Source organism: Cupressus sempervirens, chromosome 4 (assembly GCF_028749045.1).
Source record: "Cupressus sempervirens isolate cs-2001-9-10 chromosome 4, ASM2874904v1, whole genome shotgun sequence".
Classification (NCBI taxonomy): domain Eukaryota; kingdom Viridiplantae; phylum Streptophyta; class Pinopsida; order Cupressales; family Cupressaceae; genus Cupressus; species Cupressus sempervirens.
Window position 1 is genome coordinate 244,546,961 of NC_143121.1, and position 21,206 is coordinate 244,568,166.

General features: G+C 33.1%; 1 protein-coding gene and 1 long non-coding RNA gene across 2 annotated transcripts; one reads left to right on the forward strand and one right to left on the reverse strand.

Moving 5' to 3' along the window:
• The first annotated feature begins 108 nt into the window (after positions 1-108).
• Positions 109-1,440, forward strand: LOC149560923 (uncharacterized). The gene is made up of 2 exons (XR_016363734.1): positions 109-718; positions 814-1,440. It is a non-coding gene; the product is annotated as an uncharacterized LOC149560923 (long non-coding RNA).
• A 17,554-nt stretch (positions 1,441-18,994) lies between these two features.
• On the reverse strand, positions 18,995-20,285 carry LOC149560924 (ubiquitin-NEDD8-like protein RUB2). The gene is made up of 3 exons (XM_089823701.1): positions 20,058-20,285; positions 19,479-19,738; positions 18,995-19,331 (listed from the first exon to the last, which is right to left on the reverse strand). The coding sequence occupies exons 1-3, from the start codon at positions 20,148-20,150 to the stop codon at positions 19,223-19,225; spliced, it is 462 nt and encodes a 153-aa protein (XP_089679827.1). The 5' UTR covers positions 20,151-20,285; the 3' UTR covers positions 18,995-19,222.
• Between the last annotated feature and the right edge of the window lie 921 nt (positions 20,286-21,206).

Genomic DNA, 21,206 nt, shown 5'->3' on the forward strand with positions numbered 1-21,206 from the left:
TATAATATGCCTCTAATATCAATAACTACAAGTTTTCTAATCTTAATACAGTGAAGTGCAATAGTGTCTCCCTTTTTCCTATATATATGTTGGTTTGTTAGAATTTAGTTAAAATGTATTTGATTTAATTATTAGTCCTTGTCCTTAAGTTAGGAGACCAATGTTTTCAAGGAGCTCTATTTTACATTAGTTTGCTACTTGGACATTGTGCATCCCCCCTTTAGTCTATGTTTTACCTATGTTGTGAGGAAATTTCTTTATTAAAGTTTTTCATTTCTTCTTTCTTTTTCCCTATTGGTCACGAGCATTATTCCCAGTAATTCCCAGTAATATTTTCCTTTATTTCTGTTAGATAATTAGGAAAAAAGAAAAGGAAGGGTGCTCAAAACGTGGCATCCTGCATGAAATTTTTGACAGTTGGCAATGGTTCAAAATGGCAGATGTTTCTTCTAGTAAAATCAAAGCTTCTTCATACAAAACATGCTTGTGCCTTGGGTTCAACTTTCAGGTTTCCCATTTCCACTACTCTCACTCTCTCTGAGAGCTAACAAGCTTCTTTTAGTTGAGGTAGTTGAGGATTTGACATAATGGAGGGAGGTGCTGGTGCACCAAGTGCCGCAGAATTGTCAACCTGCTGCTTGTGCACAATCCTGATATTCTGCAGCTGGCAATCTCTTCTTAAGTCGGGAGCTTTTGTTTTTGTTTGGATACAATACAGGTGAGCGAATTCTGTTAATTTATTTTTCATACATTTTTATACATTTTTTTATTAATTTGCTGATCAATTTGCAATTTGCATGATTCCAATTGCAGTTGCTTTATCTCATAATAGGTAAAAAGAAATCTAGAATGCTATTGTGGCATTCATGGAATGACTTTCTACATGTTTCTATGGGCTCTACTTCAATTTCTATTGTGGCTTCTCTTTCTTCGCATGGGCAATTAGGTACTTGATGTTTGAAAGTTAGACAATTGAGCCTGGAAACAAATACCTATTAAATTGTGGTTTTGGGTTTGTCCAAAGAATTTGGCTCTTTATTCACCACTGGGTATCTCTAGATTCTGCTGGAATTGTTGAGTGTGTGGAGAATTTATTTAGCCATGTGGTGGGCATCTGTCTTTCTTTTCCAACTCCTGCAATTTAGATCAGTATAAAGACTGTTTTTAAATCTTGAGGGGTTTCAGTGAGTATGGGGGAAGGCAAAAGAGTAACTAGGAGAAAGAAGTTCAGCGTTTAGGACAAGTGGAAGCATTTTAGAAAAATACGCTGGGAAATGACATATATTAGTGCTTGAGATGGTGGATCTCTGCCTTCTTAATGCCTCTTATCCAGCTGAAAGGAATTCACGTGGAATGACATTTCCCACTCCTTATTATGAATGGTTTCACTTTAATCTTGAGTTTTCTTTTGTTGATGCTCATATAAGAGATTGACACTAATTTGCATCTCATGGAGTGGATTTACTTTTATTTTGAAGGACTTTACAGAATAACAAAACATGGATGAATGCATGTTATACATAGAAGAATATGCTAGAACATGGACCCTTTGATGGCCTACTTAGGTTTTATCAGGTATTTAGTTAATGTACTTTGCAGGAAAATGCATGAAATTTTGCTCTTTATCTTGATTATTTGAGTTAATTCCAATTATCTTTTCGTTATTCAGGGTGCAATTCTTTTAGTCGGGCTGATTTCTCGTGGCATTTTTTATCATTCCCTGCATTATATCTCTTCCTCCACCTCTCCCTCTCTTTTTAATCAGTTCAAGTGTGTAAACTTTATCTATTTTTCTCCTTATGATCATGAAGTGTGATCTGAAACATAGTGTGATATGAAACATTGAGATAAACATATATATATTTTACTAAGTTGCCGGTTCAGATTCGGGTTCAAAATTTGTTCAAATTTTTTTGGGGTCGAGTTCAGATTCGTTCTGGGTTTGTCTATACAAGAATATATGCAGCTGCAAATAAGTTCATACACCACTATGCTAATATTAAAGCAACATAGCAAAATACACCACCATATCAATGCTTCAGTTCAAAAACAATAATGTCAACATTAATATTCAGCCATCATGATCAAATATTATAAAAAACTATCAAGAAAATTATCATCATTCTGCTGTTGCAAATTAGAAGCACAAAAAGTAATGCTATACGCCAGTTTAAGGCCAAAGTTGTGACCATTTCCATATTGCAAGCTTCACACGTTAACTATCATACCAGATGATTCAAAGAAAGCAACTTTGGATCAAACTGGATGAAGCCAAGAAAGCAGACTTTGGATCCAGGTTTAACCACAGTAAAGATCTCTTTAGATTTTGTTCGATCCATAGTTTTATATACATGTTATCTTATGCATGAATTATGGTGTATTACATACATTCTATAATAGATGTGTGGCACTTTTATACATCTTGATTCTTCTCTAGTAGCCTTTGATTCAAATTAAATATGATTTGCAATTTGAGTCTAATCATGTGCTTAGTCTAATTTGGTATTAAGAACTTTTTGAAAAAGTAAACAAAAGGGTGTTATTCTAAGACTAACCTATTATGTTTGGGTTTATATGCTTCTGTCAGGGTTCCTTTGAGAGAATCCCCCGCGAAATTCAGTCTCTGTGGTAGACTCTAGACTTTTGACAGAATTTGACAAGGACCAGACTTTTGAGAGAATTGAACCAGGAATTCCCAAGTCTAGGCTTGAGAATTTGGTAACTAAGATATTTTATTCCAGAAAACTCTTGCTTCTCAATAAGGATTTGTTATGTTAGGGGGTAGACTTTAGACTTTTGACAGAATTTGACAAGGACCAGACTTTTGAGAGAATTGAACCAGGAATTCCCAAGTCTAGGCTTGAGAATTTGGTAACTAAGATATTTTATTCCAGAAAACTCTTGCTTCTCAATAAGGATTTGTTATGTTAGGGGAGAGGGACCAGTAGTCGTGAGGGCTGACTTCGTTAACATTTAGCCATCGCATCGGATATTATAAGACCATCATTTTTTTAGAAATGTAAAATAGACATTTAACTACCTACAACTAAGGTTTGAAGGTGTGACTCATCGCACAACTCGTTAATATAGTTATTAGTAACTATTTAGTAATCTTGTGAATGTGTCCAAAAATGACTTTTAAAATATTCGACCAAAACTTGATCTAAAAATCTCTAGTAATTGAATTTAAAAATATCATTTGTTATGAATAGAATACCACATAAATATATATATATATATATATATATATAACTTAAATGGACAAAATAGTTATTAGTAATTATAAATATTTGTTATATATAACTTTTATATCAAATACAAAAGGGCAAATACTTCAACACAATTTTCTATTAATTTGTTGTTATTAAAATTGAACACTAAAATTGTTTGACAATCTCACATATTTCATGGAAAAATATAAGGCATTTATTAGCATTCACCTTTTATATTTATGATAAGACATTATTAATATGACTTATTCTAATGCATATACATTGCTACACCAATAATCGTACACATAAGAACAATATTTGGACACTGTTTCGTCCATTTAAGTTGCATATATGTTATATTCCATATAGTGATTTATATTAATAACTAATGATATTTTAAATTCAATTATTTTAGATTAAGTTTTGTTTAAATATTTAAAGTCACTTATAAACACATTTCACAAGATGTGCTATTTAAACGAGTTGTGCGATGAGTCACACCTTAAAACCTTAGTTGTAGGTAGTTAAATGTCGTTTACATTTCTAAAAATAATGAAGGCCTTATAATTTCTCTTGCAACGAAGTTAGCCCTCACAAGTACTAGTCCCTCTCCCCTAGACAACTATGATATTTTATTTGAAACAAAAAGTTATTTATTTCACTTGTTAATCAATTTATTTATTTATTTTTACTATAACATTTATAAGTTTTCATGTGCTAAGTATTCGTCTATTTTTTATCAACATTTGGATTTTTTTATTTCCATGTAGATTATTTAATTACAATATATAGTAAAAATGTGTGGTATGACTGGATAATATATTCACAAGATGGTGGTCGGCTATTGAACCTCGCTCAACTAATCGTCCCTTTTAGGTTCTTATTATTTGCAATAGTTGGACTTAATCTTAGTGAAGTTTTTTGTGTAAATTAACTTGTTAAGATTTTATGTGGTCTTTCATAATGTATATTCTATTGCAGGTAAATCTCATTTGCAAAGTAAAGACTTGGAATGGTACTTTTCCAGCCCTCAAGACAGTAAATGACTTCATGGTTTGTGGACAAATTGAGTAATTATAAAAGGTTATTGGAAGGTGAATGGGAAAGCTCTTACAATTTCTTCAAATTTGTGAATAGTGGGTATGAAAAAAATTTAGTATATTGCAAAGCATGTGCTCGACGTGGAGAAAGGAAAAATTGGGTGATGCATGGCCATAGGCTTGAAGACAAGAATTTACAAGATTCAAATATAATTCTCATATATGTGTTACATCCCAAATTTTGACCTAGTTTTAAAATTGCTCATAGCTGTTGCATTTAACAGATTTTCCTTTCATGATCATTTGAAGTAGGTAGTTATTTATATCCGTTGTATTAATTGTTAATGAAGATGGTTGTTAACCATTATTTTCTATAAGAAGTTTAGTAGTTGCTTGATTTTGAGATTATGGTTAATAATTTAAAGTCTTTTAAATGTTTATATGAAAATTATTATGGAATTGTTATTATGGTGGAAGTGTTTTTGCAGGAGAAGATGAAGGGGAGAAGCATTGTTAAATAGGATCATCGGAATGTGATACTTGTTTAGTTCAGTGAACAGGATTGACAGGTATGACCTTAAACTTCTTTTGTAAGGACCTAACAACTTGAACTCAGTATACATTTGAAGGACCCGCATTAGCTATTAAATAAATAATTTAAGAAACATAAAATAATTTAATTAAAATATAACACGTACCTCAAAGGATTTTAATGATCTTTTCACCATATTATGATTATATATATATATATATATATATTAAGTGGCACCATTATATTATTTCTTATCACTAATATATTTACATGTATGTATATAAATATAAATTTTAATAATATTCGAATTATAACCTTCTAACTCTTCTTCCATCCTTTTTATTTTTCTTTCTTGTTTGAAATCGATTGAACATTTGGCATTTTAAATTGACAAATATTCTTTAAGTTACAGAAGCCAAAGAGTCTTTTTAAGACCTTTTTATATCTTGAGTCAGGTGAGACAAAGACACAAGAACTCTCATTCCCAATTTCTTATTAAATCGCATTCTTTACTTGCTTATTGCGGCTCCATTCATAATCAATACTCTGCTACACATATATCAAATATCTGCAAGACCATTGAAATCCTTTCCCATTTCATAGCAGCACCAATGTAATACTCTATCGTATATGTTCTATTCATACTAAGGATTTAAGTATTTATGCACTTTGATTACGTCGACAACAACTAAAGAAGAGTTGATTACCAAACAACTTGCAAGACTTCAAACAGATCCAAATTTATATCAGGTCATGTGATAATCATTCCAGTTAATGTTATTCCAATGTTTTTTTTTACAAATCGATTTCCATAGCTGCAGCTGTAGTTTATCCTCATAACTCTAGGGAGTTGCTTACCAATAAGCATAGTGAGGAGTCTATAGCATGGAATCATAAACTATTTTTGCCAATAGACTTTAAAATCGGATGATAATTATTTATGCTATTTTCTTTCATTTAAAGAATATATTCATGTAATCACAGTTTGCGAAATGCTAGAAGTTTATAATATTCATGAATCATTAAGAGCTGGTTGCTCTAAAATTTTGAACACTTAGGACTCACCGTCTGTTTAGTCATGGAAAATGTGAAGAGATGAGATGAAATTTGCAAGGATAAAGAAAGTGAAATCAGACTTTATACTTTAAAACAAATTAAATAAATCTTACTTAGTAGCTCATGCTTGTCCCTAATAATGTAACCTGTTGTTAAGTCGAGCGGTGGTGATCAAGTCATTGAACTCATCAGAAATCTTTGACCAAGGTAGTTTAAATGCATGTTTGCCATCTAATGATCACTTGATGTCAATGGTGCCAGTTATGTAAACATGTCCGTCCATAACTGTGCGGACATTCTAAACACCAGGATGTTTAGGTGGCTGGACTAAGAATATCCCAAGCTCGATCCTGAGGTAGGGAGGGCCTTTTTAATTGAATAAATTGTGTGGGGATAAGTATGGTCTGAGGTTGGGACGTGAAGCCAACCAGCCAAAGACCCACCGGATGATACTTGAATGTTTCATTTCTTCTTTCATGATAAGCATTTACTTACTTCTATATAGAAAAGATAGTTAATCGATAACTTAGTTATTTCAGTTAATCATTGATACAGTTATTTTCAGTGGATCATGAATACAGTTATTTTCAGTTAATCATTAATACAGTTATTTCAGTTGATCATTAATACAATTATGTTCAGTTAATCATTAATCTAGTTATTTCAGATGATCATTGATATGGTTATAGTTATTCTAGTTAATTGTTAAAAATGTCAATGTCATATGAAAAGGATTTCAATTATCTTTTCAATGAACGTTGGAAAATCTTTAGATAAACTATCTTTTTTTTTATTATGAAAAACCGTTTATTACTTATGGTATTAGAGCGTTGGGTTCAACACTGAATCTAGGGCACACTACCTTCCATGTAAATCTAAAAAGTTCTTAGAATAATTGTACAGTATGCAAGTACGTAAAACACCCCGCAAGAAGGCTCGACATCCCATCTTCTCTTATTTAATTAAAAACATGCCAAAATTTGACTAAACTTGCTACTCCATGCCCCAAGACAATGAAACCCTAAACTAGGCCTTGCAACGAATGAAGAAGGAAAGAGTCAAGTGGACTCTTACTAGTAAAGCAGCATATAGGAACAAACTAATGCAAAATTGGAACACTCATCAAGGCAACTCTCTTCTACATTTTCACAAATCTTAGATGGTGCGGGATATGTACAAATCTGAGTCGGAACTGAATGCTTAGAAGCAAGAATCGATTTCATAATATAAATATCTTTAGTAGAAGAAATTTTTGTAAATAAGGCTACCATGAATGCAACAACAAAGTATTAAAGTTAATTAAATAAATTGGTATAATTCATGTGTTATATGCATTCGCAAAACTCTTTTAATTGTTGTAGGTATACTTTATATATATATATATATATATATATATATATATATATATATATAAATTGACACAAATTTTGTAAATTCATAGGTTAAACCAGTAGACAAACAAAATGAGTAGCAATGAGAACGTTGCAGATCATGACATAGTCTATGAAAACACACAATCATCCACTGATTTGTTACTTCACATTTTGCAAGAAACGCAACTGAAGTTGGATAATATTGAAAAGAGAATGAATGAGATGGTAGCCTAGATGGGGCATAACCATGAGGAAACACAATCATCACCTCCTCTTACAACAAAGACAGAAGTCTTCAAATATAATAAGAAAATCTCTTCACCCACTCAAACTGAAAAACAAAAGAAACAAGAGATAGTGGTTGATCTGTTAATAGATATTAAGAAAATCAAACCACCCAAATTTGTCGGTTTTGAATCCGGAGAGGATGTAGAGGCTTGGTTAACTAAAATGGAATAGTATTTGAAATTAGGAACTTTTCAAAAATCTCAAAAGCGGTTTGGGGAATATACCATTTTATTGGAGAAGCTGCTACATGGTGGGGAAACACCAAAGTTGAGCAAAAAATTAAAACTATTGAGATTGCCTGAGAAAATTTTGTAACCATTTTTAAGAATCGTTAGTTACCCCAAACCTTTTATTACCAAAAACTACTGGACTTCCAAAACCTGAAGCAAGGAGACATGACTGTACATAAGTACTGAGAGAAATTTACCTGACTACTAAAGTATGTACCACCCCATATCAGCAAGATAGAAATCTGAAGGTGGAAAAATTTATTATGGGTCTGAATAACAGAATAGGAGTAGTTGATGTTCTTACTCTTCAAACTATGGAAGAAGCTTTAGAGAAGGCTGTCTAACAGGAATACAAAATCAAGAGGGATGACTCCGTTTAGAATAATAAAAGGAAAACAAATTGGAATATGGAAAGTGCAAATACTGGATCTCAGAAAAAATAGTTTAAGGATTTCAAGTATAGCAAGCTAGAATCAAAAGGAAATGAAATCAAGGATTTTAAAAGTAATTTCAGTACAAGTAAAAATAATAAGAGTAATGAAAAGAAGGGGCCACCTTCAGGATGTTACAATTGTGGAGGAGATCATTATGCTAGTAAATGTCCCGTCCAACCCAACAACAATCAGCCGTACCGACCACCTCTTCCACAAAAACATGTTTATCAGTAAAGAATCCACGCAACCCTGGTTAATAGACAAGCAAAACAACAGAAAGGACCGATTGAAACTCCGAGTAAGACCTACGGGGACCCCGTCTCTATTTTAATTGATACTGGAGCTTCTGAATGTTTTATATTGCCTAGACTATTAAGTATATTTCCAAAGAGATCTAGTTTTATGGCAAAACCATGGATAGTCGAATATGTAAACCAATCAAAGGCTAAGGCAGAGAAGTGTTTGTTTGAGGCTCAGGTTGATTTTCCAAATTTCTCCACTCAATTGAATTTATATGTAGTACCTCTTGGGTCTTACGATATTATTATAGGCATTAATTGGCTCAATGAGCATAAGGCCAAGGTGGATTGTCTTGCCAAAACTATAGATTGTTTGGATGACCAAGGAAAACCTACAAGTATTATAGGGATTAAACATGAAATTAAATCAAAACAAATATCTGCCATGCAACTTAAGAAATATGGAAGAAAAGATTGTGAGATTTTTGCAGTCAGAATTGAAGACATGAGAGATCCTATAAACACCACTTATGGAGATGATTACATTTTTGAAGATGGAGAAATCAGAGAAAAGTTAAAGGAATCTTTCGAAGAAAAATATCCCTATCTAAAGAATTATCAAGACGTGTTTCCCAAAGAACTCTTGGGTCTACTACTGTGTCGAGTCTTTGATTTTACCATAGATTTGATACCCGGAGCAGAACCCATTTTTCGAGCACCATATCGAATGATTACCAAAGAATTAATGGAGTTGCAAATACAATAATAGGATATGTTAAACAAGAAATTGATTTGGCCCAGTGTTCACCGTGGGGAGCCCTAGTATTGTTTGTTAGGAAGAATTATAGAACCATGAGATTATGCATAGATTACAGAATGCTCAATAAGGTTACCATCAAGAACCGGTATCCACTTCCTGGAATTGATGACCTTTTTGATCAAATGAAAGACGCAACAGTATTTTCAAAAATTGATTTGAGGTCAGGATATCACCAGCTTCATATTAAGGAAAAAGATATTCACAAAATTGCAGGTATGGGCATCATGAATTTACAGTGTTACCTTTCGGATAAACTAATGCTCCAGCAGCTTTTATAAACTTAATGAATAGCATATTCCAAGATTTCCTAGATAAGTTTGTGCTGGTCTTTATAGATGATATTCTAATCTATTCAAAGAGCGAGAAAGAACATCAAGAACATCTGGAAAAAGTTTTAAAAAGGTTAAAAGAACATAAAAAATATGGAAAATTGTCTAAGTGCGCTTTTTTTCAAGAGGAAATTCAGTATTTAGGGCACATTATATCAGCTCAGGGAATAGCTATAGATCCGTCAAAAATCAAAGCAATTAAGGAATGGCTTATACTTAAAAATGTGACAGAAGTTGGAAGTTTCATGGAATTGGCAAGGTTCGATAGGAAGTTTGTCAGGAATTTCTCCAAAATAGCTTACTCGATTACATCACTTCAGAGAAAGGGAAGGAAATTTGTATGGACAGAAAAATGTCAATCAGCTTTTGAATACTTGAAAGAAAATTTAACCATAGCACCCATACTAAGAGTACCTGACCCACAAAAGAAATTCGTTGTTATAATAGATGCATCAGGAGGAGTAGGAGGTGTGCTAATGCAGGATGAGCAGGTAATTGCATATGAATCTAAGAAATTGAAGAATTATGAGCAGAATTATGCCCCTCATGATCTGGAATTAGTAGCTATTGTTCACGCTCTTCAAATGTCGAGACATTACTTGATTGGAAAACTTTTTGATCTACGATCTGACCATCACAGCCTAAAATATATTTTCACTCAACCAAATCTAAATGCTAGACAAAGAAGATGGCTGAAATTTTCAGCAGACTATGAATTTGACATAAGTTATATTAAAGGCAAGGAAAACAAAGTGGCAGATGCCTTAAGTAGGAGGAGACACATTTCTGCAATGGCTACTATAAATTTCAGATGAAAAAACTAGATTTTACAGCATCTGGAGCATGATGAATTTTATGCAGAGATCAACCTAGCTCTCATCAAGGACCCACAGGATTCCAAGTATTTAGAATTTAGGATAGAAGAGGATGGATTATTAAGATATCATAATAGGATTTATATACCCAACAAACTGAACTTCGAAGAATGATTCTGGAAGAATCTCATTCAGCTCCATATTTAGGACACCCTAGGGTAACTAAAATGTTGTCAGATATAAAACCTCTATATTTTTGGAAAGGAATGAAAAGGGAGATAATAGAGTTTGTGGCAGGATGCTTAGAATGCCAAAGAGTAAAAGCAGAATATCAATACCTAGCCGATCTTTTGCACCCAAATGAAGTACTAGAATAGAAATGGCAGATGATTTCCATGGATTTTGTACAAGGATTACCTATGACACGAAATCGACACTACCATTTTGGTAGTAGTAGATAGACTGACAAAAGTTGCTTATTTTATACCAAGAAATCTAACTGATGGAGCACTGAAAATTGCTCATAAATTCATAAAAGAAATTTTTAGATTGCATGGAGTTTCAGAGAAAATTATTTCAGACCGGGTTGCTAAGATAACTTCCAAATTTTGGCAAACATTATTTTCAGCACTAGGTACTAAACTAAACATTAGTTCAGCTTATCATCCTGAGACAAATGGTCAAACAGAAAGAGTAAATCAGGTATTAGAAGATCTTTGAGAGTTTATTGTATGGATCAACAATATCAGTGGGAAACATACTTACCTTTGGTGGAATTTTCTTATAAAAATTCCTACCAATCCAGTATTAAAATGGCCCCCTTTGAGGCTCTATATGGCCGCAAATGTAGAACTACGATGAGTTAGAATTGATTGGAAGATAGAATTATTGTTGGGCCAGAAATGCTTGAGGAAATGGAAGAACAGATAATCCAGATTCGTCAAAGATTGAAGGAAGCTAATGACAGATAGAAAAGTTATACTGATGCGAAAAGAATACCTAGGGAATTCTCAGTGGGAGAAAAGGTACTATTAAGAGTAAAACCTTAGAAGAGTACTATTAAGTTTGGTAAGAATGCCAAGTTAGCCCCAAGGTATGTGGGACCTTTTGAAATATTGGAAGTTGTGAACCTAGAAGCCTACAGAATTGCCTTACCACCCGCCCTTGCCAGGATGCATGACGTCTTCCATGTGTCATACCTTAAGAAATACATTATTCATTATGATCATATAATTGATTGGAACCTATTAGAGGTGTGAGAACTAGGGGTGGTAGAAATAGAACCACTCAGAATACTCGAGGTGCGTAAGCTACGCTTACGAAATCGAGAGATGACTCAATGCAAGGTCCAGTGGGATCAGCATGGAGAGGATAATGCCACCTGGGAAGATCATCACGAAATTTTTCAAAAATACCCTCATTTTTTCTCCAAAGCTAGAACCTGAACATTTCTTTGCTTGAATTAATCTGAATAGATATCGTTTAAAGTTTTGTTGTGTTATTCATTAGGGATGATGAAAAATTTAAGGGGGAGGGTATGTTGCATCCCAAATTTTGACCTAGTTTTAAAATTGCTAATAGCCATTGGATTTAATAGATTTTTCTTTCATGATCATGTGAAGTAGGTAGTTATTTATATCCGTTGTATTAACTATTAATGAAGATGGTCGTTAACCATTATTTTCTATATGATATTTAGCAGTTGCTTGATTTTGGAATTATGGTTAATAATTTAAAGTCTTTGAAATGTTTATATGAAAATTATTATGGAACTATTATTATGGTGGAAGTGTTTTACAGGTGATTGCAGGAGAAGATGAAGGGGGAAAGCATTGCTAAACGGGATCATCCGAATAGGATACTTGCTTAGTCTAGTCAACAAGATTGACAGGTATGACCTTAAACTTCTTTGGTAAGGACCTAATGAGTTGAACTCAGGATACATCTGAAGGAACAACATGAGCTATTAAATAAATAATTTAAGAAATATAAAATAATTTAATTAAAATATAATACGTACCTCAAAGGATTTTAAATGATCTTTTTACCATATTATTATAATATATATCTAAATGTATGTACATATAGATATTAAAATGAAGTGGCACCATTATATTATTTCTTATATTAAAATGATGTCACTTCACTAATATATTTCCATGTACATAAATAAATATAAATTATAATAATATTTGAATTATAACCTTCCAACTCTTCTTCCATCCTTTTTATTTTTCCTTCTTGTATGAAACCAATTGAACACTTAGCATTTTAAATTGAAAAATATTCTTTAAGTTACTGAAGCCAAAGAGTCTTTTAAGACATTTTTATAGCTTGAGTCAGGTGAGACAAAGACACAAGAACTCTCATTCCTGATTTCTTATTAAATCGCATTCTTTCCTAGCTTATTACGGCTCTATTCATAATTGATACTCTGCTACACATATATTGAATATCTACAAGACCATTGAAACCCTTTCCCATTTCATAACACTGCCAATCTAATACTCTGTCGGATATGTTTTGTTCATACTAAGGATTTAAGTATTTATGCACTTTGGTTACGTCCACAACAACTGAAGAAGAGCTGATTACCAAATGACTTGCAAGACTTTAGACAGATCCAAATTTATATCAGGTCATGTGATAATCATTCCAGTTAATGTTATTCCAATGTTTTTTTTAACAAATCGATTTCCATAGTTGTAGTTGTAGTTTATCCTCATAACTCTAGGGAGTTGCTTACCAATAAGCATAGTGAAGAGTCTATAGCATGAAATCATAAACTATTTTTGCCAATAGACTTTGGAATTGGATGATAATTATTTATGCCATTTTCTTTCTTTTAGAGAATATATTCATGTACTCACAGATTGTGAAATTCTAGAAGTTTATAATATTCATGAATCAGATGAAATCTGCAAGGATGAAGAAAGTGAAATCAAACTTGATACTTTAAAACAAATTAAATAAATAAGAAAGTGAAATCAAACTTAATACTTTAAAACAAATTAAATAAATCTTACTTAATAGCTCATGCTTGTCACTAATAATGTAACGTGTTGTCAAGTCGTGCGGTGGTGATCGGGTCGTTGAACCCATCACAAATCCTTGACCAAGGTAGTTTAAAGGCATGTTTTCCATCTAATGATCACTTGATGACAGTGGTGTCAATTATGTAAACATTTCCATCTATAATTGTGCAAACATTCTAAACACCAGGATGCTCAGGTGGCTGGACTAAGAATATCCCAAGCCCGATCCTGAGGTAGGGAGGGCCTTTCTAATTCAATAGAGATAAGTATGGTTCAAGGTTGGGAGGTTAAGCCTAAGTTAATGCTTCTCCTCTTACTGAAAGTCGAAGCTTGCACAACTAGTTAAAGACCTACCAGATGATACTTGTATGTTTCTTTTCTTCTTTCATGATAAGCATTTACTTGTATATAGAAAAGATAGTTAATTGATAACTTAGTTATTTCGGTTAATCATTGATATAGTTATTTTCAGTTGATCATAAATACAGTTATTTTTTTAGTTGATCAATAATACGGTTATTTTCAGTTAATCATTAATCTAGTTATTTCAGTTGATCATCAATACAATTATGTTCAACTAATTGTTAATCTAGTTATTTTAGATGATCATTGATATGTTTATGGTTATTTCAGTTAATTGTTAAAACAGTTAATGTCATATGAAAAGGATTTCAATTATCTATTCAATGAATGTTGGAAAATCTTTATATAAACTGTCTTTGTTTTTGTTATGAAAAACCATTTGTTACAATATGATTCAAGAAAAATAAGTGATATTTTTTATGTCAAAGATGGAAAAAGTTTTGCAATTAAGTATTTAACAACTAGAGTTTGCAATATTAAGGTGTCTGAATTGGGGACATTTTATTATTGTTTGTTGATTGTTGGGCTCTTTTGCTCTTTGTCGAATATTCCAAAAGAGTGGACAAGGTCCAAAGGATAGGGAGCAATATGGGGCTCCATTTATAGAGGAAGGGTAGAATGATGCTAATGATGGAGTGATTTTCCTAGAAGGAGAGGATCCTAATTCAACTAACAAACAATCTTGAAATATAGACAAGGAGAATATACTATTTGAGAAAGCTTTGGAAGAAGAGGGTTCTTTGGTACCCACATATGAAGTGGCTTCACCAACAAAAGAGGTAGAAGATTTCCTAAAAAATTTGTTTCTCCAAGAGATATTGAAGTGTTGACTGACCATCTTCAGAGATATTTGGTGGCATGTATGGTTGATCTAGAAGAGGGTAGTATCTTGCATCTAAATGGGTGCAATGATATCAAGGTAAATATCTATAGCGTGCATGCTTGTAGTTTGATCTTTTATATATCTCACTAGCTTTGGGGTGTTTTTTGTCATTTTATTTGGCTATAGTGCAGGTTCCTAAAAAATATTGTACGTATTTGGGTCCAATGATGGAGAGGGAAAACATTTTATTGTCCTTCCATGGATTTGATACATAATGCATGGAAATTTGAAAATTTGTATAGACAGGCTATATTTTATGCCTTGGTGTATGGCCTACATTTATCTTGCATGCTTTACTAAATAACTTCTATTTGTGGAAGAAATATGAAATTATGCCTAATGAAATTCCACTATAAGCACCTGCACCACTGACGCAAGAGGAGAAAAATGCATTCTTTTTAGAACTTGAAGATATGAGCTTAATGTTTGATGGGAGGAATATTAATGAAGCTCTATTGATGGCTCCACAAAGCAATGAGCAAAGAGGATAAGTGTTCCTGCCAAGTATTCAATCATCATCATGTGCTCTTGATGAAGGGATTTCTAAGAGATGAACAACTTCCCAAGTGGACTAAATTCTAGTGTAGAAAATTATAATGAATCAGCTATGTACTTCGATGCCTTGGACAACCTCCATAGTATCTATAATGTCTCGACATCCTAGAGTGGAATTGAGGATTTCACTGAGGGCTCACTACTTGATGAGACATGGGTGCCTGAAAGAACTTATTGATGCAGGAGCATTGATCTATGAGAGTTAGCTTGTGTGATCTTAGATGTGGATCATTGGATGGCATGTGGTCCTATGTTTAAGGCTACATAATGTTATGTTGTCATATGAGTTAATTATGCATTGTGAACTTGGGGTTTGTCTTAAGTATTTATTTAATTTAGTCTCTTAGGCTGACTTGTGGCTTGAGTGTTTATTTAATGTGTGTTTATTGAATGTAACAAGGAGTGTTCATTTAATGTCACTTGCTAGGCCGACTCGTGGCTTGGTTTAGTATAAATAGAGGGTCTTGTGATGTCTAAAGTCATTATTCAGTGGAGCATGGAGTAGTTGAGAGGAGTGAAGTTTAACAGAGCTAGTAGCTAAGTGTAGGCTTGGGAAACAAGAAGGTTGATTGGTGGCTTGCAAGCACAGGTTTAGATTCTTCTTGGAGGTTTCTATCAGATTGTGGATCAGGCTAGCTAGGGTTTGGATCTTGCGAGGTCTTGCATAACTGTTACTATAATTGCTTATGTATTTGGCCGTAACCTGGAAGGCCTTACAGTTGGACATGTTGGATGTTAATCTATTGATTCTATTATGAGATTGTGTTGCAATTGATTTGAATCTCTGCATTATTGTTATATTTCCACTGTGGTTATTTGTTGGGGGCTAAGTCATCTCCTTTGGGGACACACCAGCCTTGCACTGCATCACTTATGTTGGGGCTCATGGGTACAATATGCTTCAAAAGGTAAGCTCTTGTATGGCTTGGTAGAACAAGTGGGTCATATTGATTTTTGAGAGGAGGGCTCTAAACTTGAAGCAAAACAACACAAATCGAGCTTCATCATCATTTATAGAAGTTGTGTACTTCTAAACAAGAGATCAAGTTGATGTCATCTACAAACTTAACATCTATCAAATTAGAGCCTTTGTGAATTCTAATATTAGCCTTTCACTAGAGGATCATTGGAAGCATTTCTAACTGAGGTATATTCTCCATCGGTCTCAAAAATTCTAGCTACAAAAGGATTTTAGTTTATTCTAAAGGAATTAAATATAACCTAGCATCATTTGGTATCTTATTCTTAAATCATGTAAATAAGATTAATAAAAATTGTCCATAGTTTTAAAACACCCCATTTTGGTTTCAAAGCACTTTTTCATCTTATGGTTCCTTTTCATTGTATAAACAATGAAGCATGTAAATGATTATTCACATGTCATTCAGGTTTGAAAGCTCAATTTATTAATCTCTATGTGCACATAGAATATTTTTTCTCCAATAATATCTAACAGGGATTGAAATTATCTTAAATGGTACCGTGCTGCATATATTAAATCACAAGTTTTGAACAATTTTTAGTTTCCTGATTATCCAATCACAGTTTGATTTGAATCCATTATTTTTTTGCATTCATAGTTTTAATCAGATGTGATAATGTATGCAATTCAACAATGTTTAATCAGATGTGCTTCACTTTGTTGCACTGAGAAATTGTAGTATTTTACACAATCTAGCACTAAATTGAACTAAGATCACATTAACAGTAAGAACAAGCTGTTACTTTTAGCTTTCTGATACCAGATTCTCTGAATTTGGATTTAAAATTCAACAGTCACGGACTGCTCGACAATGGAAGCCTAGAGCAGTGTATTGGGAAACCTACTGGGCAATGCTCAGCTACACATACATTTTCTCCTACTCATCTACCTCTGACAGGGACTTCAGCTGCGTGCAGCTCTTGTTCTTTATGAACACAATGCTATTACTATTAAGCCTGGCAAATATGATAATTTTTTTGTGTTTCTCAACAGATATTGCTGCTTTACTAATTCAAGCTGGCCTCTTTAATGGTTTTGCAATCCTTTTTAAAAGAGACCTTAAAAAATAAAACTATAAGAAAACTCAAAATTCCTAAATGAAACTCAACTAATTGTTTTTATACACGGCTACCCTTCCTTTACTTTTGCAACATACACTCCCAGGAATTGCATATAAATCTATCAAAGAAAGAACATGTTCTCATAAACAAACTCTCTTGCATATATAGTTTGTAGGCAACCTGCAACTATAGTGTGGTTGATGGAAGTGTTGGCCATGGTGAATGCACTTAGGTTTCTATTGAGGTATGTGTGCATTTACTGTTACCACTGTAAATAAGTCTCACTCTTCCACTTCATGTGAGAAGTTTCTCACTGACGATGGTTCATATGTTGTTGGCCATGTGCAGCCGAGGTTGAGAGGAAAAATATTTGTTCCTGTTTGGATTAGAAATATTTAAGCTATAGCTATTGGGACTGAGGCTTATATAGGTCATATTACCGCATTGCTTGAAAACAAGAAGTACCATTTTTGGAGGAAGACAAAATGAATGGGAATCCTAGTTGAAGAGTGCATGCCTATCATTTAAGATGTGCATAAGGCAGAAAACAAGGGGAAAATTCTTATAAGCTATACAAGGTGATTGATATCTCCTTTATGATTTTGGTGATCTTCTTGTTTTAATATAGATCTCTCTTTGAGAAAAAGAGTGAAGGGAAAAACGATCATTACAATTTGGCTTATACAATATTAACTACTAGATAAAGCAAGCGCATACATTTCAGGAACATTCACACATGCGTTTCTTTCGCTTGAATATCTCACAAACAATCTTAGGTTAGGAAAGAATTTATGCTTATTAGAACAAATGTATTTTTTTTGAAGATCAATCTCCATGGTACATAAAGACTAACGACTTGTCTTCAGCCACAAACCCATTGACACACACACCTACATGAAAGAAATCATTGAACAGGTTCTGGAAAAATGCATTAGGCTTGTTAAATAAAAAGAAGATTCAGACCAAACAGTAAGACGATTGATTCTGTCATCAAGAACTTTCAAGCCCAAACTAAGCTCTCCTCACATTAAGATTTATTAGAAATGAAAAATGATCTTTACTTCAGACACAAGTAGAGACCTAAGCCTCTGACTTTAAAATGTGAATAACATCTTGTGTAATGCAATACAATCTTTCTATAAATAAAAAAAATGTTCCAAGGATAAAGCATATAATATTTCTGTCCAAGACCACCACTAATGAACTAATGCCAACACAGCAAAAATTTCCTATTAAGTGCACCTCCATTAGATATTCTGTTAAGGATATCTCTATTAGGTTTGTTCCAACTAAGTGCACTGCCATACAGTTATACTGCACTTGGTCTGGATTCATTTGGGCAAGAGATTATATGATCCTTATATCCAATCCAAAGTAGATATAACTGTTTCAAACACCATTAATACATTACAGCATATTGCATAATCCTCCTCACAGTTGTATTTAACTGTTCGACACAATTAATACATTACAGTATATCAAGTACATAACTATAATACTGCTTAGCAGATTTTTACGTCCATGTCAAAATGGATACTGAGATATCAATTGTATGTGCAAACTACAACATCATGAAAAGTATCCAGGTTGTTCACGCATATATTCATTGCTCCATATTAATCAATATATAAACTAAAATGAATGCTTGTATTCATATTTATTAATTTCTGCTTTACCAAGAAGATATGAAAATCAAACATCGACATGCAAAACATGTTGATTTAAGATTGTTAAGAGGACAAAATAATTATGGAGCAAAATAGCGTAAATGCTTTATTCATAACTATTTGTAAACAAAAGAATGATGCCTATCATGGTCATTTTTAAACATCACACACTAAAAAAGAAATTGAGGTTGAAAAAAAAAGGCAATTTTGACTATTTAACACTATTAGTCTAAGAATCAAGCCTTAGTGTATGATGCTTAAGTGGTCCGAACTATCACTGTTGCATAGTTCTAAACAAAACAAATTTATTAGCAGCCACCATGCAAAACCAGTACAAGGTATAGAATAGAGCCTCCCTCAACACCATATTGTTCGAGTTTAGCATCATCATGCATTTGCCTTCCCTCATATATAAGCCTACAAGACAGTATTCAACATGGAGATCAGCAACACTATTTTGTTTTTTCGACACCTTACCATATGTCTTACCTCTTTCCATTCTCTAAAATACCATGAAATTGAAACTTCCACGGAAGCTGCAATTATGTCAACAAAACTTCCTACCTTTGTTGTAGCGGCGGTATTCCCTCCATTTCCAAAACCATCTCTTTAATCCCTTGGACGGTATCAGTGGGTTCGATATTAAGCTCAACCTCTTTCCCAGTGAGGGTTTTCACCTTGATGGAAAAGCCTCCCCTTAACATCGATCTCAAAAGCAGATTTGATTTCTTTTGGATATTATAATCTGTAAGAGGTCGTCCATCTTCCATCTCTTTCCCATTAATTATCAACTGCTGCTGATCTGGTGGGATACCCTCCTTGTCCTGGAACAACACAGCCAATTGCAGTACCAATTCAATACAAGTAGAGAAATATGCCCAAGGGAGCAATCGATATACAAAATCCACTACTAAAATAAAACACTCATCTTCCATAAGAGATCGGAACAAGGCACAGTAGGAAACATATCAATTGCTACATAATAATCCTTACAGGAAAACTGAAATTCCATTTTGATGACACAACCCACTTAAAAACCCATCTCAAAATATTCAAAGAAAAGTTTCTATCACTCATATGTCAACAATTAATAAAAAGAATGAAAATTAGAAAACGTAATCCTGTACAAATGTGAACACCCACTTGAATCTTTTCCTTGAGATTTTTGACGGTAGCATTGTTCTCGACCTCAAGGGTGATAGTTTCTCCTCTCAGCGTCCTCACAAATATCTGCATCTTCGCGTTCTTGTCCAAACCTCCTTAATTTGATACGAGACCACCTCGATAAGTAATGATCCGAGGAACATGATCATATAGGTAGTTCACGGAAACAGAAAGAAGCCAACTCCATATTCTCATGCATGCCGCTGGTTAAAGTCGTGTATTGGAAGTGTTCTCATGCAAATATTTAATATTTAATTAGTGGAAAAAGATAAATAAGATTTTTTTCTATTTTAGTGTACTTAAAAATAATGAAAAATATTTCAAATGAAATTTGAGCAACAGTGGCATGGGAAGTGGAGCTAGTGGTTAAGTAATGGGTTCAAGTCTGGATTAATTAATATTATTTGTTCAATTCAAATGGATTCGAACCTAAAACCTCTCACACGAGAGGCTCACAAATTATCATTATGGTGTAGGCTCTTCCTTAGTATTAATAATCTAACTTAATATATTAATATTTATACCAAATTATTATTTATAAAAATTAAATCAATATATAATTTAATTAAAAAATTAAAGGTAAGTGCTACCAATAGTATATCTTCCTAATTGTTAATATCGACAAAAGATTGCAATACTTTGTGCATGATAAAAATCAGTTTATAAGTACATTCATACACTCTATCAGTCTATGATGTAGTGAAACAAGTCTTTGATGTTGCTCAAATTAGTAGGATAAAGCTTCTAGATTAAATTTTCTATCTCTTCTCTAAAGAGCCTTTGAGCTCTTGTAGCATCCCTATCATTGTTTAATGCACTCTCTATTAGACACATGAATGTAATGTGATAAAAGATATCCAAATATTATTGAACATTTTTCATAAAGATTGATTACATAAATTAGGTAGCCATATAGCAGCTCAACTGTTGTAGAAAAACTACCAAAACTAAAATATATAAACTAACTCAAACTATAATGATTAATATATTGACACCCTATAATCTAAAGGGGATATCACGAAGTCATCACAAAGTATTGTTCTTACTCCTCAAACATAATTTTCAACCAGACACTTTGATGATAACCTTTGTTGGTTGATCTCAATCATCTATTGAAACCCTATTACT